This window comes from Podarcis filfolensis (assembly GCF_964270895.1).
Source record: "Podarcis filfolensis genome assembly, chromosome: 14".
Taxonomy (NCBI): Eukaryota; Metazoa; Chordata; class Lepidosauria; order Squamata; family Lacertidae; genus Podarcis; species Podarcis filfolensis.
Window position 1 is genome coordinate 38,673,517 of NC_139616.1, and position 27,839 is coordinate 38,701,355.

General features: G+C 45.8%; 1 protein-coding gene across 1 annotated transcript in view; it reads left to right on the forward strand.

Annotated features, from left to right (window-relative positions):
* The window catches only part of XYLT1 (xylosyltransferase 1), a 164,292-nt gene extending 155,520 nt beyond the window's left edge, over positions 1-8,772 (forward strand). Inside the window, exon 12 of the mRNA XM_083584963.1 lies at positions 3,440-8,772. Coding sequence (XP_083441089.1) covers positions 3,440-3,762 — 323 coding nt within the window. The 3' untranslated portion in view covers positions 3,763-8,772. The remainder of the gene's footprint in view (positions 1-3,439) is intronic.
* The last annotated feature ends 19,067 nt before the right edge of the window (positions 8,773-27,839 follow it).

Below are 27,839 nucleotides of genomic sequence, written 5' to 3' on the forward strand. Positions count from 1 at the left end.
CATCAGGCAGGTGAATGTGAGGACACTGCCTAGCTCCTTCCAGCGCTGGAATCCAGTCAAGGATTCCTCAGAAGCCATTCCTTGTTTGCTGCTTGGTGGTAGGGGATCAGGGCCTCTTTAAAGGGCAAAGTGCTGGCGAATGAGCCCCTGCAACTCATTACAGCATCCCAGAGGCATCTGGTTGGCCACCGTAGGACAAAAAGATGCTGGACTAGATGAGCCTTTGATCTGATGCATCATGACTGCTTCTTAGTACAACACAGGATGCAGTCCAAACAAAGTTAAAGCACCGTAAACTTTCCTTAATTTCAGCAGAAGAGCCTGTTAGAGTCAAGCGCTTTGATAATGACCACAGAGATTAAGGAGTATTCTACTCACTTGAGGAAGGAAAAATGCTGGAAAAAGCATTGCCCTTCTATTATTTATTGTACTGGTGCAACTCAAGGTGCAAGGGGCGGCTTTAGGTAATGATTATACGAAGGAACCAATGCAGTGCTGTCATCTAAAATGCAGGTATAGAAGGGGGACCTGTTGCAGCTTCAAGTGCTCCTGTTCAAGCAGACAGTCATGCCCTCTTCCAGGACGCTCCGTTCCTTTCCCACCCCCATTTTCATTTCCATCTTCCCAAGGCTACATGCTAGTGATGGATGAGGCCAGAAGCGCAAGGAGGCAGAGCAATGTGTGTATATTTTGCCTTTGTTCTGCAGCCCTGTGTAGGGAAGTTTTTAGTGTTTGTTACATCTTACTGTGTTTTCATTTGTTGGAAGCCGCTCAGAGTGGCTTGGGTAACCCAGTCAGATGGGTGGCACATAAATATTTTTATAGTTTCTATGCACCGTGACGCCACCACGCCTCTCTAAGCGCCATCCAGGCAAGCAAGAGGCATTATCAGGGTTCCAGGACACATTTCACAGCCAGGGAAGAAAAAAGGAGCGGGACAAAGCAGGGGTGGTTCAAGATGTGGCCCAAGAGGATATGTGGCCTTGAGAGAGCCCTGAGAGCCAGACAGAGAGGGCTGAAGGGCCACATTTGGGAGCCTGAAGTCCACACAGTTGGAATACCACGGAAAAGGATACATGATTTCAAGAGGCACACTGAGATTAGAGCAGAAGTTTAGAAGAGCATTCGCAGTGTGAGCTTTTGAGTGTGCCTCTCCAAGACCTTGCAGTTCAGAAACATTATGCTGCATGCGGAAAATTGTTATAAAGCCTCTTAGCTTTCTTTTCTTTTCTTTTTTCTTCCTTTTTTCAGCATTTTTTCGCTTTGCCACCACTTGCATTACTTAAACTTACTTCTAATGCCAGATAAATGCTGTGAAACTGACAGAAAAATTAGGACATCTCTAAGAGCCATTTTTCTGATATTTTGTGAACAATGCCAAGGCTGCCACACACACAGAAAATCACTACGCACCTCTAGATTCAAAGAGCAGTGTAATGAGACCTGCCTTTTATGAAGGATAAATAATAGGGCAGAACTAAAGGATGGGGAGAGGGTAGCTCATTTTCCGTAAACTTCTTCAGCCACAGTGATTTCCCCACCCCCCACCCCACCCAAGGATCATGTCAAAATGGGGCTGAATGCCTATTCAGAGTGAGGGCAGTGTGATGGAGGGCATGGCACATATCAGAAGCAGCCTGCCTCTGAATGACAGTTGCTGGGATTCGCAAGTGGGGACAGTTTGGCTCTGCTCACGTCCAGCTTGTGGGCTTCTCACAGGCATCTGGTTGACCAAGAACAGGATGCTGGACTAGATAAGCCCTTGGTCTGATCCAGCAGGTGCCTACAGTGAGAGCTCATGCCATCTGAATAAATCAGGTAGAATTTGACTGCCTTGGCAAGCGAATTATATGATCAAAGCCATAATAAGCCAGACAGAAACAGCTTGTTTAATATAACTGAATAATCGGGGTTTGCAAGGGAGGGGGTTTACCTCAAAATATAAAACTTAAGTCTCAGAGAACCACGAAGAGTGTCCAAGCCAGGGAGACGGAGCCTTAGCCAATTTACAACAGAAGAGCAAACCATTGCTTCCTTGCACAAAAGGAAGAGCTTAGATAATTGGCACAAACTGCAAATTAAACAGGCGACGTGGCAGGAATTGTAGACACTAGTATGTCATTCCTGGCCCACAGACCCACTGGAACACACAGCATAGTTCTCCAAGTCTGAGAGGGCCTTCTTGAATGAAGGCATTTTGCCCTGGAGGTGGTATGTATGTTTTGGCAGAGTTCGGACAAGTCCCTTCCTAGCATCAAGTCTAGGCTGTGGGGAAATCCATTAACCCCAACCACCTCCATCCCAATTTCCATATGTGAATTTTGAGGCAAAAATCCCAGCTAGTTTCCTACAGGCAGTTTTAAGCAACTTTCATGTAGCACCGTGGACACTCAATGAAGCTGGATGTTAGAAAGTTCAAGACAGATGAAAAGAAAGCACTTTCAAAGTTAAACTATGGAACTTGCTTCCACGGGAGGTAGTGACCAGCACCAAATTGGATGGCTTCAGAATCCTAATTGCTGGAAACCACAGGAGGGAAGAGTGCTCTCATGCTTGAATCCTGCTTGTTGGTTTCCCACAGGCAATTGTTCAGCCACTATGAGAACAGGATGCTGGACTCGATGAGCCATAGGGCTGATCCACAAGGCACTTGTTATGTCCATTCCAGTGATTGCTCTGTACAGTGGTACCTCGGGTTACATACGCTTCAGGTTACATACGCTTCAGGTTACAGACTCCGTTAACCAGAAATAGTACCTCGGGTTAAGAACTTTGCTTCAGGATGAGAACAGAAATAGTGCTCCGGCAGCGCAGCAGCAGCAGCAGGAGGCCACATTAGCTAAAGTGGTGCTTCAGGTTAAGAACAGTTTCAGGTTAAGAACGGACCTCCAGAACGAATTAAGTACCGTACTTAACCCAAGGTACCACTGTACTGCTTTTAATGAAGGTGGCGTTCCCATTTTTGTATTGCTACACACTGTGCCAGTATTTCATTAGGAGGCGTGGTCTATGGCTACTTTGTTCACGCAATTATTTATTTATTTCATAAAATTTATACGCTGCTTGATTTGTCAAAGCAGTTTACAAAAAAAAATGTAAAGCAGTAAAGTTATCACCAAGAAAAGTTAACAACAGTAATTTAAGACGTTCAAAAAATTAAGGTAGCAATAAATTAAAAACTCACGTCAACTTTCTAAACATCTGGGTAGCTTTGTCTAAACAAAAATGTTTTTAGCATCCACTAGAAAGAGCACACTGAAGGTGCCTGCCCGATATCAAGAGGCAGGGAGTTCCAAAGGGTCGGTGCCGCCATACTAAACCACCAAATGGTTTTGAATGGCAGCCCTACGCAGAGCGTGCTAACGGTAGTTTTGATCTGAAGGTCAGATTGATGCGAAGCATCTCAACTTTGGATCTCGGTTTGTTGTTGTTTTTACAGAAGAAGCCACGAGGTTGCACGGCGGACCTCCGAAGAACGCCTACATGGAGCAGAGTTTCCAAGGCCTCAACCCGGTTCTGAATATCCCCATCGACGCTGCACAGGTGGACCAAGCAAAGAAGAATGCAGCCCTTACGGGCAGCAAGCTGGAGAACTGGGTGGACAAACTGGTGGGAGGCATGTGGTCAGCTGTGGATATCTGCAGCACAGGCCCCACCTCCTGCCCAGTCATCCAGGCCTGTAGCCAGACGTCTTGGAGTTCACTCAGCCCAGACCCAAAATCTGAGCTGGGGCCTGTTAAACCAGACGGCCGTTTGAGGTAGCACAGGGTACACACATCCCTTCACTGGCTTTTAAAGGGGAATTTGACATGGTTTCTCTTGTGACCCGGGGGGAGGATTATCCACCTGCCCTCCTAAACTTGGGCTGGATTAACTGCCAGGCATCCTTCAAGAAAAGGTATGATTTAGTTTTCATGTAGTTCCTGGAAGTGGTACGGAGGGTCGCCAGCTAATTTCATCGAATGGCTGTCATTTTAAGCTCCGGGAAGGTGTGGAGAGAAGGAAACCGGTTTTTAAAACATGCCTTAAGTTTTTAGTGCGGGTGCAGTATCAAGACTACAGATTATTTAAAACCTCAATCTGAGGTGTGTTGGCTATTTTATCACACACACACACATACACAGCTGATAAATAGATGGGAAATGAGTAGCAAAATGGCAGCCGGTTTCAAATGCTGAAATTGCCATCGTTCCCCATGCCATCACTTCCCAAAGCAGCCTAGCAAAAGTGTTGACATTATCACTATGCCAAGCCGTGTTTTCACTGGCAAGGACTTGGGGCTCCCCATCCCCCTTTGGTTATGTATGTAACTATGTATTTATTTATTTATTTCAGTCTGACACACACACACACAAAACTCACTGATACTCACAAGAGTTCAATATTTGTCATAGCAGACTACAAAACACTTGCAGACAGCCCCAATGGGAAGAAACCCCTTCCTCTACCCCAGCATTTTTAAGAAGTGTTTTCAGGCAGGGAAATAGCAGCTGTTTAGGGAAGTTTTTAATGTTTAATGTATTGTGTTTTTAATATTCAGTTGGGAGCCTCCCCGAGTGGCTGTAGAAACCCAGCCAGATGGGTGGGGTATAAATAATAAATTATTATTATTATATAGTTATAAGAGGGAAAGAGTTCAACTACTCCCACCAGCCTGTGCTTAATCCTCAAGTTACAGGAAGCTGCCTCAGACCCTCAAGAGCTGCTGCCGGTCAGAGCAGTCAGCCCTGGGCTTGGTTTCAGGCAGTTTCCAATATTCTGATTTTAGAAGGTTGCAGGAGGGAATCCTGGGTAGGGCGCAAAGCAGGAATACCAGCAGTAGGTGGCGCCAGTGCAAGGCAGAGGCAACTCATTCTAGTCTTGTCCCCATCTTCCTCCCCGATAAATTTCTACTGAGGGCAAGGGAGGAGGAGGAAGATGACAGCACTGTGCCCCCCAAGAATGGTTGTCAGCAAGAAGACAGGCACATGGGCTTATGGGAATTAAGGCCGAGACTGATGGGGCAATCACCCCAGTGGGTCAGTTTAGGACAAATGACTCTTTGGGGCTAGTGTTAAAAGCTGCTCTTCCATAGCAGGGAGAGCAGCGCCCCCTGGAGTGCATTTATGTGTTTTACCTGTGACATTTTAGCAGGTCTTGAGCACAGTTGTTTTTCCACTTTGGGAGCTGGTGGCATATCATTTGGTCCCCAGGCAGCCTAACACTGAGGAAAAAGTATAGATTCTGTTAACATTCAAATGGCATTTTAGTCCAGTTAATTTCTAGCTAAGCTCTTCGGCGTAAGTTGTGCAATCTACATATACAGGTTTGTGTGTTTGTGTAAAAATAGCCAGTTAATGTATTTTTTCTAAAAAGGTTTCTTTCTCTTCTCTCCCTCCACCCCCATTTTGCGCCTGTGTAAAACTTTCAGGCCTACTCTAGTGCAATCCTGTGCCTGGGCGTAAGGGCACTTCCAGACTGCCACTGTTTTGCTGTGGGATTCAGTCACATACTGGCAAGTTCAAGTTGTGCAATAGTAATTGATTGGGAGGGTCCAGTGACAAACAAGCTTCCCCCGTCCCACCCCAGACTGAACTTCCTTGAGATAAGGAAAGTAATGGCAAATTGCATTGGAAAGTGTTGGCTTTTAAGACCACATCACCTAACCTATCTCAGAAACAAAGCAGAACGAATGACCATTCAAACCGCCATCTCCTTGCAAACAAATCAGGTTGGATGGTCGGTAAACTGGTACCCTGGAAGCAGCCTCAATCCCAATTAGTTTAGCGGGGCTTCCTTCTGAGTAGACCTGCACAGACTTGCACTGTTCTGTAAGCTCGCTCACCTGTTGGGAGAGCCTGACGACAGAAGAAGCACGTCGCAAGAATCAGTTAAATTCCCTTTTAAAACAACTGCAATGGTGACCGTAAAAAAAAAAAGAAACTTCTGAGTTTCCAGTGGCTTGCTAATGTTTTTCCTCTCACCATACTGTTTGGTTTAAAGCTACTACCGTTCGCTTTGGACTTTGAAATTGCAGTGTCAGCTGTGCTGGCATGAAGGCAGAGCATTAAATGTTTAGAGCTGGCAGCAAAGGAGGCTACATAGGAGGGCGGTTTTAGGTATTTATTTGTATTTTTAGTCAATGACTAATTAGTAGGTGCTGCTTATGCAGCTTGGAGATTATCTTATCTTACTAACGAAAGCTGCCTTTATTAAGAAAAGGCCTTTTTTAAGAAAAACAAAACAAAACAAAAAGACATCTCATTTCTCCCCCTTCCCTTTTCCTGCATTCTTGATTTCCACCCGAATAAGAATTCTGACTACAAAAAAAGAAAACCTAGATGTTCCAATTGCTGATAAAAGAGGGGAGAGAGGATGGAACCCATTCCGTCAGAAATCGTCCAGTCAGAGGTAGCAGCTGCTCATATCAGTGTACCCATCCATGTCTATCAGAATCCTAGAAAACCACAGTTCTATAGGTCCACATGGTGCTTCCATGATCTCTGCCATTGTCCCTGCTGGCAAGGGCTGATGGGGGTTTGAGTCCAATAACATCTGGAGGGCCATGGATTTCCCTGTCCATGGCTTAGGTGCTTCTGTAAGAAGACCTTCTTTCCTGGAGAACCGTCCCAAGTCCTAGCAGAAGACCAGGAGCCCAACATTCTCATGCTGAAACAAGGAAAACCCAGATTTCCATCCAGCCTTGCGGGGCTTATTCATTCATCTGTGTTCATCACTCTCTGAGCTGCACCCAAGTGGTCTTCCTTGAAAACGACTGTGCTGAGTTGATGTGAGCCAATGGCGTTTGATGTTTGGCAGGCATCTCCCATGCTCGGGTCATTGCTTCAGGTTGTGCTCACTGAGCGCCGAATGATGCATATGCAAATCTGCCCAAGCTGGGATTCTGTCCATCCCTCTCCTTGAGCGTCTCAGGTCAAGGCAGCTTCTTAAATCTATGGTACAGATCACTCAGCATGCAGCAAGTCCCCACAGTTGCTCCCAGTAGACTGTGACGCATCTTGAGCTTGACTCCCTGGTTATGTGGACTGTGGAAACAGATCCACTGCCTGGAGCTTCTAGCACACGGATGAAGCCCTACACCGGGATTCCCAAAAGCTTCATCTATAGGCTGAACGGATGGGAAAGTAACTGCTGAGTCCACCAGGTTCTGCTTGCCTGCAACATCCGCTCATTCTTGGCACATCAGCACCCTGTGGATGCAACTCTTTGCACATTCGCAGAAGAATGAGATCTGTGGCTCAACGGGCATGTAACCGTGTGCAGGATCTGAGCCACATTCTTTAGACCATTCTGGGCGCTCCACTTTCACTCCACCTACCCATCAGCTCTTGTGCTACACCACCTCCATGCGGAATGTAACACGTTTGAACTCGTGCAAGGAATCTTTGTGGTTATTCAAGAGCTTCCAGGGAGCACAAAACCCCAAGATAACACTGAGCAACGTAGGGAGGGCTTAGCTCAGCTGTAGATCCTCTGCTTTGCACGCAGAGGGTCCCAGGTTCAGTCCTTGGCATCTTCGGGTAAAGCTGGGAGCGAAACCTCTTTGAAACCCTGGACAGCCACTGCCAGTCAGTGTAGACAATGCTGAGCTCGATGGACCAGTGGTCTAACTCAATATAAGGCAGCTTCCTATGTTCCTTTCATTAGGCAGCTGTAAGAGTCCTTATGTAATGCAAAATATTCTTTACTCTCCTCCTTCTCCCCCTCCCCTGATTCCTGATGCTTCAGAGGTGGCCCTTTGCACTTCATTCCGAAGCATTAAATATATATGTATGTATTTTCCAGCTTAGTATCACGGTAGCAGTTTATGTCATGTTTTTCTTGACAAGTTCAGATGCTGTTAATCAGGCATGGTGGGGAGAACTGTGGCCCTCCAGATATTGCTGGACTACAATTCCCATCATCCTGCAGGGGGGCCCTCCATCCTTGCAGTTTCCTCCCCAAAACCACCTGTTTTCATTCTCTCACTTTCCTGCCCAATTGCTTCTGCCTTGGTTACCTTCTTTTGCTACCAAAGGTACTACCTCACTAATACTTTGAAACGTGTTTACCTAATGAAAACAAGAAAAGAGGGTTTGGGGAAAGTGGGGGGAAATAGCTGAATGTACAATCTATGCAAATTCTTTCTTTCTCTTTCTTTCTTTCTCTCTCTCTCTCTCTTAGTAATTTAAAATAAAAAAGACAAAGAAAGAAAACTTATAAGTATTAGAACTTGCCAAATAAACAGCAAGATACTGTACAGGTGCCTCTGATAGCAGAGCGATCTTCTACCCGGCACAGTTCATTGTGCCGTATTTGTATATTATAAAAAAATGAGTTGTCTTTTGGTTCCGTTTGTGATTAGAATCACCCTTGATGGAAGGAGGTGGTTGGCGTTGCTTTGTTAAAGAACAGCACCTTCAGATTTGCTGGGGAAATATGCCGGACGAAGAAATGGAGCGTGCTTTGTAGGGGGGTTTTTTATGTTGGTTGCCATTAACAAACAGCGATGGCAACAGCAAAAAAGTGTGGGGCACTGGCTCCTTTTTAAAAAAAGCTTGGGAGGCTGTTGGTTGAGAGATTTCCCTATGGGTAAATCAGGTTATCTGGACTGTTTCCAACTCAGTGTTCATGCCATGGCATCCTATGAGTTGCCCCTTTTAGAGAAGCCTTAAGTTCTTTCATCTTTTTTTCAATGTGGCCTTAAAACTGTGTGTGTGTGGAAATTTTAGCTGTTGTATATTCTTTCTCTCTTGACTATTGTCAACGTATTAAAAAACAAAAGCACCTTGAGATGACTGTGGCCTTTTTTTTTTCCCGCACCCTCCTGCTGCTGCTGTACAACTGTCACTTTTTACACACAGTGCAAGTCCACGAAATGACATGTTTATAACTGCAAGATCCTGGGGGAGGATGGAGATGGGGCAACATTTTGCAGAAAAGATCAGCATTATCCATTTTTGCAGAAAGAAAGGAGGCTTTGCAAATATCAGCAGTTTTCCTTTTGCAACACATTGATGGTAAGAGGGTATGATCCCTCTCACTAATGGGGAATGTGCCTTGGAAGATTACTCCTGGGTTTTTACACCCATAAAAATCTGTTCCACACACCTATCTGAGTGCAGAGAAAGGTGACCAAGAAGATGAAGGGTCTGGACACCAAGCCTTGTGAGGAATGGTTGAGGGAGTTGGGTATGCTTAGTCTGGATAAGAGAAGGCTGAGAGGTGATATGATAGCCAAATATCTGAAGGGCTGTCGCATGAAGATGGAGCAAGCTTGTTTTCTGCTGCACTGGAGGGTAGGACCCAAACCAATGGATTCAAGTTACAAGAAAGGAGATTAACAGAATCATAGAACTGTAGAGTCAATAGTCTATTCAGGGAGGTACACTGACCAAAGACAGTCCAGTGCAGCTGATCAATACAAACAAGGAAGCGTTTGACAACAAAACATTTGCAGGATCATGAGTCCTGGAGTTCAGCCTGCAACAGACCCAGTTAGTGGAGTTGTTGAGACCACCATCATCATTTTGTATTCGGTAACTGCCCTTCACCCAGGGCAGGTTACGTATATCTTTGAAAATATAATGCAATTAAAATGTACCTATTCATTTGCAATCTAGCTGGGTTGGAAGTTTCCACAGGAAACTTTTCCAGTGAACTTCAGGAGGTGGAGGAGAACAGGGGAATGAAATGGGGGAAATCAATGAATTTTCAGGGATTGGGGACACCATTTTTTGCCACTCAACCGCTTTATTTGATTTAAAACAAAAAATATATAAGCTTTCTAACTTCTTTGCCTCAGTGTCCATGAGACAACCAGTTGCCCGACCTGGTTCCTGTTTTTCACAAAATGGCCTGGTGGGAACATCTTGTATAGTGTGACTTGGGACTCCTCAAGACTGTTGGTATTCATTCTGTCTCATATCATTAATGCAATAATAGTGCATAAGTGATGGGTTTATACTGGACTGTCCGCACATCATTCTGTTTTGTTAGTTTTTCTGTGATTCTTCCCCACCATTACCACATTATTGCTGTCTGGAGGGGCACCCTGGCATTATAGTTCAATGAAAATGGAACAAAAAAAAAGCCCAGACATTGGTTGTATAAGTGACAGGATTCCACCAAGTAGTTTCAGGACATGCACTGATTGGCCAACAAAGCAGCATGTCTGCCCCAAAACTTTTAGAGGTGTAAACAGAATGAAAACAGGATTACATATAACCTCCCCAAGATCATATGGAGCACAGGCCATTAAGGATTCTTCAGCTGTGATTCCTGCATTGCTGGACTAGATGTCCCAACTCTACAATTCTGTGGTTCTGTGGACATGCAGTACAGCCTAACATCATCAGGAGGGCTACAGGTTTCCCAGCCTTGCTTTGGGCTGCTGTTCTGGAAGGAGCAGTATATAACCCAGCCTTGACCAGCAGAGAAGGGGGGGGGGAGATTATGCTCCCAAATGCCTGCCCTCCCAAAAGGTGTTTCACTGAGCTCCCCCTCCTCCTCTTCTTCCAAGTGTCAGAAGAAAATGCAAAGCTGCTCTAGGCACAGCAGGGGAGCCTGTTCCTTGCTTTGCCCCATGCTGTGCTCACCACATCCCTGTCTAATCCAGAGAGGATGGTTTTAGCTTTTTACTAAGGAGATTGCATCAGCACTGGTCAGGAGACCTGGAAGCAGAGGGAGGGCATTTCCTAAAGGAATGTGAATTTTTAGGAGGACACCTCCAAAAGAGGGATGAGGAACCTCTGATGCAAGGCCCAAATGTGGCCCTCAGGACCCAGGAAAGGCCAAACACCCCTTCAAGCGACACCCACCACTGACCCTGCATCTCATCCCCAAGTGTTTTTGCCAGGCTGGAATGTGTCCTTGAACTCCAATGTCTCCAGTTGGTGAACATGTGCAGAAATTAGCCTACTGTACATACGTTTTAAATAAAAATAAATGCATTCATTGCCCTGCCCACTTTTACCTCTGGCCCCACCCATCACTGGCATATGGCCCCTGGAAGATTGCCCAGAAGGGAATGTGGCCCTCAGGCTGCAAAAAGGGCTCCCCAGCTGTGATCTAATATAACAGGGAGCATTGATACTTAGCGCTATGGCACCTGGGTTGGATTTCCCTCCCTGCTAAACCACAGTATTGTATATTGGGGAGACAGTGGCCAGGAATGTGGGTGGGGGGAAATGGGCAAAAGCATGGGAAATGGAGCTTCGTACATCATCTGAAATGGCAGCCACTGCAGGGAAAAAAAATCAGATGTAAGGAAAAAAAGTGGCCTTGCACTTGTGGAAAAGCTTGAGCTGTGAGAAATTCCTATATTTCTGGCAACCCAGCACAGAAAGCGTCGCGGAAATATTGGAACATGTGACACGGAGCATAAGACCCCTCCAAACTCCCCTGTAGTGATATTTTACTTTTGCTAAGATGTATAACAGCAATGTTTTCTGTTGGTGCTGTTGGGGTTCAGGTCAGATGTTCTTGATCCAAGGGGAAGCTGGCATCTCTCCCCCCCCCCATGACCCCCACTATGGACCCTTCTAGATTTCCATTTATTGTGCATTCATGATGATTAGCGCTCATGATTGTGTCAGGGCAGGTATAATCCCACTCCTAATACAGTTTGCACCCCTATTACCCTCACAGAGCAGCAACTCCCAGGGTTTCCTATGAAGAGGGATGAATTGTTAAACCACTCTGGGAATTGTATTTTTGGGAGAAGAATAGGTGTCTCCTGCAGCAACTCTCAGCACCCTTAACTAATTTCAGTGCCTGAATTCTTTGGGGGAATATGTTTTCGCATCGCTTTCTTCAGAATATGGTGAGTCAGTCTACCCCTTTGCTCATTCTGGGGGGCCCTGGACTACTCCCTGGCAAGTCCCACACTGACAGCACTGACGGGAACTTTTTCAGTCTATAACCACACCTCCACCCATCCCCATGTTCTTCTTTCATGAAAGTTCCCATTTGTGATGAGAAATGTCACAAATGGAAAGCAGAAATAGCTAAACCTTTGGCTAAGTAGCTGTTCTTGGATGCCACCAAAGCTTCTCTTGCCATGTGGATTTGTTAATTTGCTGCGATGCAAACAGCAACCGACTGATGGGCACAATTTATGACTTGTGAAAAGTAAAGACACTGCAAACCCGCCCTTAAAGAGGAAAATGAAACACTTAAAGCTTTTTGTTTTCTGCTTACTAAAGTGGTTTGTTGCTAAGAAACTGAATGAGCCATTGCCCGTTAGCATACATCCACAGCATGTTGTGTAATGCCAATATTTTTTCTGCAAAGATGGCATGCTAAGTTGGCCCTACAGAGCAGAGCAGATATGTTCATTGGGTTGCTTTTGCAGTCCAGAAGTCATTCCATGTCCCACAGCGGCTGTAAAAAGAGGTTTCTCTCTTATTTGGTGTGTGTTTTTTAAATCCACAACCAAATTCTTTGAAACTCTTGTTCAGAAGTCATTCAAATTCCAAACTTCTCGGTTTGTTCAGCATCAGAATTAAGAAAAAACACAACCCTACCCATGCCTACTTAGAAGAGAGGTGAGGAACTTCCAGCCCATTGACCAAATTTGGCACAACACTGGTCCCAATTTGACTCAGGAGGCCACTCTCCCCAAAACCACACCCATCCGCCACACAGCTGGTGTCATATGTGACATCAGGTGTGCGGCAGGTAGAGATGTCGCTGCAAAATGGGGAACTTGATCGTGCAGCCCACCCTTTCCGAAGTTGTTAGGAGATGCTTATTTCCCCCATAGAACTACCATTTCCAGTGGCTACCATGTCCAGTTCCCCTTCCCAGGGAATTTTGAGCACTGTATCTCTCTGAGGAAATAGGTTCTCCTAACAACTCTCATCGCCCTTAAACTACACTTCCCGGTACTTTTTTGTTTTTTGGGGGGAGCCATGACTCTTAAAGTGATATAATACAAGTCATCGGTGGGGATCCTCAGACCTTGCTAGTCTGGATGGAGAATCGAGAGGCACATCCCTGGCCTGTGCCCCTTGGAATGTTGCCCTGAAGGAAATGTGGCCCTTAAGGCTGAAAACATTCCCCACCCCTCTTCTAAGGTCTGCTCCCTTTGCGTGTAAGCAGATTGTTGTCTTTCCTAATATAAATCAGACCAGACTAAGCTGAACTCAGGTAGTTGACAGCTACCAAACAGCTAGTTGTATGCTTCCTATATACAGTAAAGCTTCCCTCCACCACCAGTGCAGTTATTCTTGTCTGATCACAGCAAACCAGAGATGTCAGACTGCCTGCCTTGGCACCAAGTCGGTGCAGCTGGAGGTCGAAGAACATGGTTTTTACAGTTGCAATATGGTTGATGCAGCCCGTGAGGCCTTGCTGTTTGGATAATAATTACCTCCTATTGACAACAGCTGAGCTTCTCTGAGAAGCGCACAAAATCAATGCGCTGGGCATGACTAGCTGGATGACAGGAGCTCCCTGTATAACTCAGGGGGAACTTTCCAGCGGAAGATCAGGCCAGACTGGCTGCTTCTCCATTTGACTGATGAATAAACTTATTAAGGGCCTGACAGGGTGGCCTCCAGAGGAACCATCTCATCTGCCGGCATTACTTGCGCAGAGTTCCAACGGCAAGGTAGCGGTTATGTTTTAGTCATGAGTGCCAACAAGTGGTTTCAGCAGGATCTTTCCAGGGGAAATAAAAGACTCTGAGCCTGCCAAGTATTTGGAAGGTACTGAAGGAATGCACATGGCACTAGGCAGGTAAACAATTACTTATGAAGGGAAGCAGCCACTACGCCAAGGGGCTTGGCACCCGGAAGCTAGAGAATGCTGGAGGACATAGGCTTGTGCTGTGCATGTCAGGAGGGTGCACGCTCAGAGATTCATTTCTTTCCATGTCAATGAAGGAAGAAGGAAGATGGGGGAATGACAAGACCAACAAATACAGTGGTGCCCCGCAAGACGAACGCCTCGCAAGACGAAAAACCCGCTAGACGAAAGGGTTTTTCCGTTTTGGAGGCGCTTCGCAAAACGAATTTCCCTATGGGCTTCCTTCGCAAGACGAAAGCCCATAGGGAAATCTCCAGGACAGTGGGGAAGCGCAGCGCGTCTTCCCCACTGTCCTCAGACCTCCTCCGAAGGCTGGCGGTGGGGCGGAGAGACCTCCTCCCGCCGCCAGCCTTCGGAAGGCTCCTCCGAAGGCTGGCGGTGGGGCGGAGAGACCTTCTCCCCGCGCCAACCTTCGGATGGCTGTCCTGAAGACTTGCGGTGGGAGGAGGGTTTTCCTTCCCACCGCCAACATTCAGAATGCTGTTCTGAATGTTGGTGGTGGGGAGGAAAAACCCTCCTCCCACCGCAAGCCCCGGGAACAGAGGAGAAGCGCTGCGCGCCTTCCCCTCTGTTCCCGTACCTGTCCTGAAGGCTTGCGGTGGGGAGAAAAGCCCTTCTCCGCACCGCCAGCCTGGCAAGCGGTCTCCATAGGAACGCATTAATTGATTTTCAATGCATTCCTATGGGAAACCATGCTTCGCAAGACGAAAAACTCGCAAGAAGAAAAAACTTGCGGAACGAATTAATTTCGTCTTGCGAGGCACCACTGTAAAGGTAAGGAAAGTGTAAAGAGGAAAGGGGTTAACAACCACAAGAGCAGAAAAGAAGCCAAGAGAAGAGATTTTGTTCCCGCAGAGAAGAAGACCTGTGCCAAGCTAACAAGAAGCAAGGTGGACCTGGAGGGCGGGGGGGGGGGGGCTTCTTCTCCTCCTCCTTGCCTGCATGCCACAAAAGATGCCTCTCATGCCTACAGATCTCTCTCCATAAAAAGTGGTGAGCAGAACAGAGACGCGAGCCATGAGACAGAGACAGATGCAGGCAAAAGAAAAAGGCTGGGATGAATCTGCAGCTTCTGCCTGCAACTGTCTCTGGAACTGGAGTTGTGTGGGGATTGGTTCCAGCGGCAACAGAAAGGGAAGAAGAGGGAAGGGAGCCAATCAACAACAACACAACAGGCAGAAGCTGCAGGTCCACCCCAGCCTTTTCTTCTGCCTGCATCGCTCTCGGTCTGCTTCCCTCCTTCATCCCTCCCAGCTTTGTTGCTACCCCACCGCTGCTTCTCCACAGGTTGTGGCAGCTGAGGTAGCTACTCTCCCCTCTCCTTTGCCACAATCCCCATTTAACAACAACATAAGGGGGTGCCTGGGCACCTCTGGCACACCCTGTGTGCATGCCTATGCTGGAGACTTTGGACGATGCAAAGAAAGTTAAATTAGCTTGCCTTTGTAAGCAAAAAGGAAAAACCTCCATCCTTCCCCTTCCACCTCGTTGTCTGATTACCTCTCCGCCACTAGTTTCCATCTAAAATAAAAGAGAGCTTTATTGCATGTATGATGGCTTTGCAATAAATTGGTCCTCTTGAATAGAACATGGAAAGCTATTTGAGATTTGACTGTTGAGGTATTGCCCAGTGCCTCTCCAGGTATTCTGCAGTGTGTCATTGATGGAATAATATTGGTGGTGGAGTCATACTGGACTGTCCACACACCACTCCACTTTATCAGTTGTTCTGTGATGCTTCATCCAAGGTGGGGGGTCGGGTCTTCACTGCCTCCTGCAGAAATGAGTTCCATAGTTTAACTATGTGCTGCAAAGTACCTTCCTTTGTCTGCCCTGAACCTGCTAATCGTTCAGCTTCAATGGTAAAGGAGGATGGGATTTCTAGTCCTGCAAGATTCGGAGGGCACCACGTTGGCCACGCTAGCTCTAGAACCACTTCGCATCCTTTCAAAACAGCTGCAACCTTCACCTCAAATGTCCACCGCTTGCGTGTGCTTGTTCTTGAAGAGGTTGGGGGAAGGGACCGTTTCCTGCACACAGTGACCACAAAAGCATCTTCCCTCTCTTCCTTGTGGCAAGAACTGACATTTTATACATTAGTGGGCATAGTTAATGCAACTCCTAGGAAGGAAGGACCATGCCAGGCATTTGAATTTAATTCACTGCTGCACCCTTAGGCAAATGAGATCTTCACTTGTTTTCTGCTCCTTCTCTGTTTGCAAGTATGTTTCCTGCCACCTCCCCACACAAAAATAAAATCAACAAAATTATAAGTTTAAAGAAAAACTACCCTCCTGCGACTTGAGATTTACAATGCCTTTTTAAAAAAAATAAAGTTGTCTGTCTCAAAAGACAGAGAAAGTACCTAAAGAATGTCCCAGTTTTCTGATAACCAGGTTTCCTGCATGTTTCAGCATCAAATGGAAACCATGAGCTCATTATCCTGCTTGACATGTGAGGGGGGGGCAGCATCTTTGTCTTCCTCTACATAAAGAGCAGCCTCCATAAAACATGGAGAGAGCCAGCACTGAACCAGCTTGTTTACTGCAGGGGAGGGGAACTTTTTGCAGACTGAGGGCCGCGTGTCCTTCAGGGCAACCTCCCGAGGGCCACAAGCTAGCAGTGGAGGCGGCCGGAAGCAAAAGTGGGCAGAACGACAAGTTGTAAATCCTGTATTTTGTACCGTAGACTCCACACACAGAGAAGAGGGCACAGCTTTCTCTCCCACACCCAGGCAAGCAAGACTCACGGTCAGAGTTCAAGGACAAATTCCAGGCAGGCAAAAACATTGCAGGTATGATGTGGGACAGGTGAGAAGCGTGATGGAGGATGGGATGCAGCCAGGAGAGAGTCCCAAGGAGCTTTTGGCCTGAGGTTCCCCACCCCCTGGTTTATTGCTCAAAGCAAGTATTCTTCGCGGAAGATGCAGCTATATTTGGCCCGTCGGCAAACTCCCCAGCGTATGTATTCGTGGCTCAGTGTGAGGGTTTTTCCCTCCCTCTCTTCTGAATATCACCTTTATGGCACATTTTTCATACGTAACATTCTTAGGCTTCCAAATCCAGTTCTGCTCTTTGTGTCTGGAGCCAGGGCTGGTATGGCTGCTGTGTACCTAGGGAATGTGAGGGGGGTAAAGGGGTGGGAATCTCTTGGGGGCCCAGCTCTGCAATTATTATTCTCCTTCAAAATACTAAAATGGAAGCGTTGTCGATTCCAGTTGCCATGGTGATATTCTCCATGCCGCTCCTCTGTGGGCTGCGTCGGCCCACAGGCCCTGTAAGATTCTCTAACTTAGCCCTTTGTTTTAGTTTGTTTTGGCTGAGGGGGAAGAAGTTCACACAAATTGGCCCGGGATTGTCACCACATGCAAGAACTCGAGGGTCCTGTCCACACCATATATTTCACAGCCATGACTTCCCCCATGGAATTCTGGGAACTGTTGTTCGTTAAGGATGCTGAGGGATGTTGGCTCCCTTTCGAGTGCCTGGTGGCCATGTAGCGTTGTTCATAAGTTCTGGTTCAGAGTGTCCAATGCCATCTCCACCATCGCAGGTCAACAGCTAAATCCAGACACTTCTCTTGCCCCGATCTCTTGAGAAAGCCCCCTTAATCCAGCTTGTATTCTTCTTTCCGCTGGTCACTAGACTCACAATAGCTCAGCAGCGGGAAATCACTTCTGAATTGCCCCTTGAAATGCGGATCAATAACAACTGAAAGATAGCTGTGGGATGTAATCCACTGGGAGCAGTCAAATACAACATTCCTTGTTTTCCTAGAGTGGACATGCAAGGGAATGTTTGGTCCAGCCAGTCAAAACTTCCTGTTCCTCCTGGCCTAGAGCATCCTTCCTTGCATGTGACTAGTGGGTGGGCGTGACCTTTCCAGATCTGGTAAAAGGCCAAGGCATGCTGCCACTCTCTCTTCTTTTCCATCTTCTTTTCATCCTGCAAACTTCCAGGAATGAACTGCTGGCTGCCAGCCAAGCAGTCCCTCAGGTCATCTCCCTTATGGGGCAAACCTGTTTTTATACGTTTGTAACTTTAAGCCTTAAGCCTGCCTTCAGGGATCACACCATGCTCTGTTTGATCGTGAATAAACTTTCTTTTTATTGCTTATGAATGGTGGTGTCTTTATTCTTTTAGGAGGGATTCAAGGGGTCTTACCAGCAAAATATTGGAACACATTTCAATCTGGACAAGCCAGATTGAATTGCGTATTGTCTTAAGAAACTCACACGAGTTTGCAACTAGTTTTCTACTGTGTAAAGGGGAATGAACTCTGCTAAGTAAAGGAACTTGCTGGCACAAGTTAGGAAGGATATTAACAAACAATATATCCTCTCCTGCTACCCTGAACATTCCCACAATAGCTTTGTTGGAGCATTTAACCCAACGAAGGAGAGCAACAAGAGGTATTTCTAAGAAAGGCAAGTTTTATGGTGCAGGCTTCCCCCTTCTCCCCCCCCACCCTGTTCACAAGGAACAGCACACATGCATTTCTCCTGTACCTCAAACTCCAATGGGGCGGAGGGGGGTGTTACTCCTAAGTAATCTCTGAGGGGTGCAGATTGATTTACTATGCTTCTGTACATGGTAGGTACCATTTCTACAATTCTGTGATTTGAATGCTTGCTTTAGGACTGGATAGTTTATCTGCCTCACATGAGCAACGGGTCCGGAGATGAACTGGCACCCAATGCCAGCTAGGAGGCCTTTAACACAGCTGAGAGTTTCAACCACCAGTTATTGTTTCCCACACTTTTTTTTGCAAAGAAAAAAGAAAAAAGGAAGGAAGCTGGAACTTTGCCCGAATCATTCAACTTTCCTAATCAGCCAAACATTGTTATTAGAAACCCAGCCCAAGATTCCCAGTGCATCATTCTTTGTACACACACACACACACACACACACACATATTACACAGCCAGTCAATCTCCTTTGCTGAACGTGTCTCCTCAGCCCCCTCATCCTCAGCCAGGTCCCTTGCACGAGCACTTAACACTGAATTAATTAGCACATCAATGGCTGCCTCTTTCCCATTAGTAAGTTCTCATCTGACACTAATTCTCTTTGGGGTGGGTGGGAAGGGAGCCTATTTAGCCCTAACTCATGTAATGGCTTCTGAAAAGTCCTAATGCAATTAGAGAAGTGCATTAAAGACACTTATACTTAAAGAAGTGGCAAAGAACTGCCTGTATTGTATACGCATGATAAAGTCAGCACAGCAAGCAATGAATCACATTCAGCTGGGAAGCGTCCAAACAACAAGCCTGCTCTGAGGCACCTTCTGGGAGCCCTCCTCACACACCCCTCAAATGCCACAAATTAAGCGGGGCTCCACGAATTCATGGAAGCCCCCCCCCCCGGCTTCTGTTTGAAGGCTGGTGTCCTGATTCCGTCGCCTCCATGTCCTCTGGGGCGGACAGAACAGCAGCCTCTGCCACAGGTTTCATCGCCGTCGTGGCTGACCTTTGCCGCCACCATATTCCCGGAAGTGGGCACAGAGCTTCCGGTGGCAGCAGCGAGGCTAAGTAGGCTACAAAAAGGCTGAGGACTAGCTGGGGGGGGCAGAGAAAGAGCCGGCACAGGTAAAGCGGGAGGGGTTGGCTGGAGCACGAAGGTTGAGCAGGGGAACAGTGTACCAATCGGGTAGGAAAGAGTGTGTGGATCACGTGGGGTGGGTGGGAGAAAGAGCGCACAAAGGTAAATATAATAATAATTATTTATTTATTATTATTATTATTATTATTATTATTATTATTATTATTTTATTATTATTATTATTATTATTTATACCCCGCCCTCCCCAGCCAAGGCTGGCTAACAAGCAATAATAAAAACAAGATGAATGAATACAACTTAAAAACAAGATTAAAATACAACATTAAAATAATGGAACATTAAAATACTAAAATGTAGCCTCATCGCAGGAGGAGAAGGAAAAGAAAAAAGAAAGAGAGGGAGGGAGGGAATCAAATTGGCTCCAAGCCAAAGGCCAGGCAGAACAACTCTGTCTTACAGGCCCTGCGGAAAGAAATCAGATCCTGCAGAGCCCTGGTCTCATGAGGCAGAGCGTTCCACCAGTTGAAAAGGCCCTGGCTCTGGTTGAAGCTAATCTAATTTCCTTAAGGCCCGGGACCACTAGGGTGTTGCTATTTATGGACCTTGAGGCTCTCCGTGGGGCATACCGGGAGAGGTGGTATAAAATAAAAGTGGGTGTTTTGTTCCACCCACTTTTCACTTGGCCCCGCCACCATTGGCATGTGGCCCCTGGAAGGCCACTCACAATGGAATGTGGCCCTCAATCTTAGAAGTATTCCTGGATTACATCAAAGTTCCACTCACTACAGCCCTCCCATCGCCAACCTGAGCTATTGCTATGAGAGAGATTCCCTCTCCTTTGCCCTTAAAATATGATAAACAGAAGCACGCCACTGCTGCACATCAATCTTCCATTTTTAGCTGTCACGGCTAATAGTCATTGATAGGCTTATCCTCTGCGAATTTGTCTAATCCTTTTTTAAACCCATCTAAGCTAGTGGCCCTCACCAAGGAATTCCGTAAGTTAATTAGGCAGCGCATGAAGAACGGGCTTCCTTTTATTCTGACGTGCTCATGGGATTATCAGATTGTTAAGTGCCTCGGCAGATAGAAAGCTGAAATGTGTTATACACAGTTCGAGACATTCCGATTACTTGAAAAAGTCTGGGAACGAGACGCTTGGAAGTTTGTCAGCTGAAACCTGGGACACGGAAGCTGGCTGCATGAGAGGAGCCAGCATTCCAGTGGGGAATGAGCTGACCTGCTCATAGAACGCAAGAAGGTGATGAATAGTAACAGAATCACAGAACCGTAGAGTTGGAAGGGACCTCCAGGGGACATCTAGTCCAGCCCCCTGCAATGCAGGAATTGCAGCTAAGGAATCCCTGGCAGGTGGCCATCCAACCTCTGCTTTAAAACCTCTGAAGAAGGAGGGCCCACCACCTTCAGAGTCTCGGCCCAGTATACCTGAAGGAGCGTCTCCACCCCCATCATTCTGCCCAGACGCTGAGGTCCAGCACCAAGGGCCTTCTGGTGGTTCCCTCATTGCGAGAAGCAAAGATACAGGGAACCAGGCAGAGGGCCTTCTCGGTAGTGGCGCCCGCCCTGTGGAACGCCCTCCCATCAGATGTCAAAGAGATAAACTACCACCTCACATTCAGAAGACATCCGAAGGCAACCCTGTTCAGGGAAGTTTTTAATGTGTGACATTTTTGGTCTTTGTTGGAAGCCACCCAGAGTGGCTGGGGAAACCCAGCCAGATGGGTGGGGTACAAATAATAAATTATTATTATCGTCTAGGTGAGCATGGGGCTCCAGTGGATGCTGGTCTATTGGGACAAATAGGGTTCGGACCCCCAACCCTTGCCTGTCGGCCCTTGGTCATCTTCCACCTGCCTGCCTCCTTCCTTACAACCAGCTCTACCTGTCAACTTCCTCCTCCAAAGTTCTGCCCTTGTAGAAGCTCCTACTCCTCCCAGTTTTGCCAGCCTATCTGCCCCCCCTCCCCAGCAGATTTCCCCACTTTGGATTGCTGTGTAAACGCTTACGTTATTAATCCTATAGCCGTTGTGTTCAGACTAACCAAGAAATCAATCATATGTTTTGAGAGCTAATAAGAAAATCCATAAACTGGACAGAACAAATAGCTAGCAGATTTTCTCTGCCCTCGGCTGCAAATCAGGACAGTATCAAATACAAACACAAGCCCAATAAAATTAGTCTAGAGCAGGAAAAAGCATTGATTCTTTTAAAAGTTTTTTTTTATTATTCAGTTTTTCTTCCTGACCGGCTTGCAGAGCCAGTGTTAGAGTGTTAGAGTGCTGCACGAGGACCTGGGAGAACAGGGTTCAAATCTCCACTCGGTTCAAATATTTTCTCGGAGAAGAAAAATAAGGTAAGGGGGAACCATGTATGCCACCTTGAGCTCCTTGGAGGAAGGGTGGTATGTAAATCAAGGAAAAACAACTTGCTGAACAATTTGCGGGAACTTCATTTAGCTCTAATAAAGTGAGCTGTAGATTTTGAAATGTTACAACAGATCAATGTATGGCCTCTGCTGTTTGGTGTGTGTTTCTTAAGCCTTTGAGAGTCACCCTAGCAATTATTTTCAGCCAGGATTACTGAATTATAAAGAATAACAAAGTTTTTAGAGCGGGGCGGGAAGAGATGTGAATACATTTGAAGTGCCATGGGCCGCTACGAATGATATACCGTGATGGTTTAAGGATTTTCATGACGATCTCAGTATTTCTGGTGCAGTTGGAGGGTGTGTCATACAGCACATTTATATATACCCTATCAAGGGAGGACATTGGTAATCTTTCGTAATATGGCACCGTGAGAGACCAAAATTTGCACCCCAAAAGGGAACTTGTCAATTATGGATCTTCTCCATTTGCACCCCTTCAGCTCGGCGTCCTGTGGGGGAGAACCACCTTAATGCTTCTGACCCTAAACCTCTGGCTTGGGCCTACCAGTACAAATGGACCTATTCCAAGTTGTAATCCAAGGATGAGGAGCCTCTGGCCTTCCAAATGTTGGTCTCCCATTCTGGCTGGGGATGATGGTTGGACATCCGAAGGACACATCCCATTCGGGCAACAGCACTGCAAAACAGGATGAGAGAGTGGGGTGGCCTGGGAAGTATTTCAGGGACCAGATAGAGGGGCTAAAGGCGCATTCAGACCCCAGGCCTGAGGTTCCCCACTGCTGACCTAAAAGCAAGGGCATCGCTTTAAACTTGGGAAACATGCAGCCAATTTACTCAGAGTTATCCAACAGTTGGAAGACATCAGATTTTTCCTTTCACAGCTGATACTTTGCCTGTCATTTTCAGGGCTCACTTAAAAAAATTAATGCACATAGCATGTTATTAAAGGTTTTAGCCATCCTTGATGCTTTTGAAGCTGAGTGGTTTCAGTTTATATAGATCTGTAAATCAGTCCTGTGGCATCTGCTGTGATTTATTAATTCATTCTGTTTGCATCCTGCCCTTCCTCTTAAAGGAGCCAAAGGCAGCGAGAGAATCACTAGAACATTATCATTAAAATCCCAGCTCTAAAAGTGCTTTGAAACCAATCACAGTCTCTCAGCCATTGATTTCAGGGTTGGTTTCAGCTATTGATATTAGGGACTAAAGCCTTTAGTGTGGCAGGCTTTGCTCTGTGGAACTCCTTGCCAAGAGAAGTCCAGCAGTTCTTATTGAAATATCCCTTTCCCACCAAGGGAGAAGGGTTTCCAGCAACTTCTCCCCCTTGTGGTTCCTGGGGTTCAGCACCTGTCTCCTAGCCTGGGTGGGACACCAGAGATGTTCTGTACTTTCGTCCATTTAGACTGCAGCAGGAACAGGTCCATTTAAGAGGCCAGCATCTGAAGAAGTCTTCCAGACTTCATTACTGTATTATGGAAACACTGCAGTCCCCAAGAGAAAGGCGTATCAAAAGACCTGGAGGGGGCCTGGCATGGCAAAACAGCTTCTAGGCATCTGGTCTGGATGTTTATTTGAAGTTCATCTCAGTTCCTCCAGCCTGCAGCTGGACATCCTCAGCAGCTGATTTGATCCGGTTGAGCTGAGGACTACTTGAAATAGCTTCTATCATTTCCTAACGACGTTTCAGAACCCTCAGATCTCCGGCAGGATGGAGCCCAAAATACACCAAAGTCTTCTTTCCAATGTTGCATTTATTTCATTAACCAATTGAGGACGACTTTCATTGAAAACTATTTCAAACAGGTGTGAGGAACTTTTCCCGCCTGAGGGCCACCTTTCACTACGAGGAGCCTTCTGAGGGCCATATTCCTGAGTCGGGTGGAGCCAGAAGCAAAAGTGGGTGGGACGATGGATGCGACAGTATAAATCTGAGGTTTTGACACAAACACCTCTCCCCAACCAGGTACATGAGAAGCATTGTCTCAGTTCAAGGTCACATTCTGGCCAGGCAAAGGATCTCAAAGAGCAGAGGTCAGGGGCATAGCCTGGGTAATGAGTGGACATGGCCTGAGAAAAGTGCCAAGGACAAATGGAGAAGCCGGCGGTCCCTCACTCCTGGATTAGAACTTTGTTATTCACACAATTTTTGCCACAGATGCTCAGCTTTCAACTAAAAAACCCCCACAAAACTCAGCATAATGTAAGTTCTGAGAGGAAAACTAGCTGCAAAAATCTGTATTTAAATGTAACATTTGGGCAGATTTGTTAACTATAAGCCGCAACAATTTCACACGAGGGTTCCATTCCTGGTGCCCGTTTGCATTGGTGGAGCACGCATAACCCCGTTAAGCCCTATTTATGCCCCCATTACGTCCTGCCCCTGTTACACCCCCATTCTGTCCTCTTCTGGATCCAAAAGGCCCCACATCTGCGGACTTCCGGGGTGGCGCCTTCAGCAATGGCTGCCTCCCTCTGAACTGGAGGGACCAGCTCCGCGCAAAATGGGTCGGATCCGCTGCGGCGAAGCGGGGACCCACTCAAAAATCACAGGCGGATGAAGCCTGTGACCATGGGACTCGGCGGGCACCATTAGCGCCCCCCCAACTCACTAAGGAACCCACCAACGGGCTCCGAAGTGAAGAGGGGGAAGCGGCGCGGTGCTGAGAGTCATCAGCTATTTCCGTGGAGCGAAGCCGCATTGCTGTTGCCGGAGAGCGCTGCCTTTTCCTGGAACAATTGGGACTTTAAAACAACAACCCGTGAGTAGTACGGAAATTGGATCCTTTAAATATTTTTAAATTCGGCACTGATCGGGGAAGGTAAAACCAGGAAGTCTGCCTCCCCTTTCTGTAAATATTTTGAAGCAAAGAACCTTCAACTAAGGTCGTGGAGAACTCTACGTTTTATAAAAGATTTTAATTCTACCGATTGAAATTACAAGGAAACTTACTTGGAAGCAGGGGGACCTGCGGGAGAAGAACTAAATTTAAAAACCGATGTGCCACCCCCCCTGGACCCGGGAGTGGTCCGTGAGAGCCGGTTGAGGAGTAATTGAATAATTTGACAGCTGTCAAGTTAGCTGTCAAGATACAAAAAGAGGTTTTTGTCTCTGCTGCTTATATTGGCTACAATGTAAGTATTGGTTACATTTTTATGTTTTAAAAGAAGGAAGGACTGCTACAATTTAACGTATGGAACTTTTGGTTTTGTGCTGAAAGGAGTAAAAAGAAATTTAAATCCCCCTAGAGGGAGTTTTGGGACATTGCAAGAATGGCCGTGGGTAAAGAAATACAGTCTGAATTGAACAAGATTTTCTTTCTCTTGGGAAAGTTGCAAGATCAAATAGATGTTTTGACTACAAATGTTATAACCTTGGGCACAAGAGCCAGTTCTAACAATGAACCTGATAAGAACTTGATACAGGATTTTCACTTAACTGAACAAACAGAGGAAACCGAGAAGGAGAATAATGCTGCCATTGAAGAGAAAAAAGGGGGTGACCCAACCCTGCAGATGCAAAAGGTGAGCGGTAACCTGAGGCCTGACATGATGGTAATAAGAAGAAACAAACCTTTGAAGATGGAAGCCTGGCCTGAATTGGAAAATGAAAAATGGAGAGATCTCCTTATCTGGAGATCATATGACACTTGGATTATAAATTTGATTCAGTTGGAAGTTGGAGCTATAGGGACATTTGGAATTTTAAGGAGAATGAAACAAGATGTGGAATACCTTACAGGACTTACTTTCAAGTATGTAGGCCTGGCTGGAAGAAACTTGGACGCTGCAGGGCGGGAGTCCCATCGAGATTTGGTTTTGAATATAAAAGACTATCAAAGAGATTGGCAGAGGGGTCAGGAGAGAGACTTAAGAGCCTCGGATATAAGGTCACCGGGTTGATGGTTTTATTTTGAGATTTGTTGGGACTGAAACCGGGAAGGGGGGTGGGTGGAATGAAAAATGGGGAGGGTACATGATATAAGTTGCTTTTCTGTTCAATTATTATTATTATTTTTTGGTCTTATTTCTAGGAGAACTGGAAATTTGTGGAAGGGAACCTTCTTTCGACCTTAGGGAAATGTTTTAAGAATAAGCACTGTTATATAGGTTTGGATGAGAATTAAGCTTGGATAAAGTTAAAAAGCGGGTTATATAAAGAAAAATATGGTAAAACTAAGGTCTTGGTGATAAGGACTTGATGAATCAACAATTTGAACTGGAACATAAGGATTTGTTGAATTAAAAAGAAGCAGGTTAAAATTTATTGATAAGGATTTGTTGAATTAACAATTTGAATTGGAATACAAAAAAGGGAGGTAGGAGGAGGTCTGGGAAATAAGTTAATGGAAAATAAGTTATGGAAATTTTATGTGTTTTTAATTATTTTTATTTTTGTATTATTGTTATTTTTCTTTTTTTTTCTTTTTGATTTTTTCTTATTGTATTAATATTGAAAACTTTAATAAAAAAAAAGGCCCCACATCTGCGGTTGCGCGTCAATTGGACATGCGCAAAATGGTCGCCACCTGTGAGAAAGTGGCACACGCCATGCTACTCAAAGTAGACCCACTGAAATTTTAAAATCCTTGTTAGTTGTGCCCATTAAAATTTAATGGGCCTGCTCTAAGTAGGACTAGCATTGGATACAACCCAGAGCGATTCATCAATCCCTTTCTTTAAAAAAGCATTTGTAACAGTAGCATCAGGCGATATTTATCTTGTTAGCAACAAGGACAAAATAAGCGGTTTTTGCTTCTTTCATATAACAGTAACATTTTCATTTCATCCCAATAAATCAGCGATGGGGAACCAGTGGCCCTCCTGATGGAGATGGCACGATGCTCTGACTCAGAATTTAGGAACCTGCTTTAGACTGAGTCAGACCAATAAGTCCATGTGGCTTAGTATTGTCTACACTGACTTGGCAGCGGTTCCCCAAAATTTCAGATGGAGCTCTCCCCCAGTTGAGGATTGAATCTGGGACCTTCTGCCCGCTACAGCCCTTAGGCTTCCTGACTTATTTCACAGCCCACAGATATTCCAGGGCTGTGTCATGGAATGACCTGCGAATTTAAACGAAGTGAAAGCGTTGGTCCCTCCACTAGCAAAACTGTCAAAACCTTAAATAAAACGAGGATCGCTTTCCATGCAGCCTTTCTTTTCTTCTTCTGCTCTCTTTTGCCAACCTGTTATCGGTCCCTTCACTTTCACCTGCATATTAAAAGGAAGCCGCTTCCATAATTCATTACAGAGATGTGAAATAACAACAGCATCAACATGAAACAAAAAAGTCATGTTCATTATTAGCATATAAATGGCACATTCTGTCTCAGTGTCACAAAATCACTTACGTTTTCATTGATCACAGCACACAAAAATTAATTTTTGATAGCCTTTTGTGAATTAGCCTAAAATTCATGTTAGTGTGTGTGCATGTGTATGTGTTAGCAGCACACTGTGGATATGGCTATCCTCACCATATTTTCTTTTAATAATGAAGCAATTAAAAATACATGGATTGAAGATCTTATCTGATTTTTCTTCTGGCCTGCCTCTCCATTATTCATGAAGGGATGTGTTTAATTCAGAATTAGTAATTGCAGTTATTTCTAGCACAAATTGGGCCTTCTATTCTGTGCCATACTTCAATTTATTTCAGCAAATAGATAGATGGGAATATAAGCATGCCTGCCTCCCCCCCCCCAAAAAAAATATTGAAATGGCACGTCAGCAATGCCAAACAAAATGTCATGAACGGTCTTGTGACCAAGTGGTAATGCAGAAGAATGCTTGCAAATCAGAGCAAACTAGGCATGCCCAATAATTTGTTTTAAAGACGCGTTTCCAACAATAAAACAATAAAAGAAAGCAAATTGTCTCTTGGCAACAGAGGTCACATAAAACAGTTTGCAGAGGGGACGATAAAATGTTTTGTACCTGGCCTAAAGAAGGTGCTATGTGACCCTGCCAGGGGAGACATTCCATCAGTCAGATGCCACCGCAGAAAAATCACACGCTGGGAGGTGCCCACAGCTGGGCCTCTGAAGAGGATCTTCAGGCAGGGATGTAAAGACAGG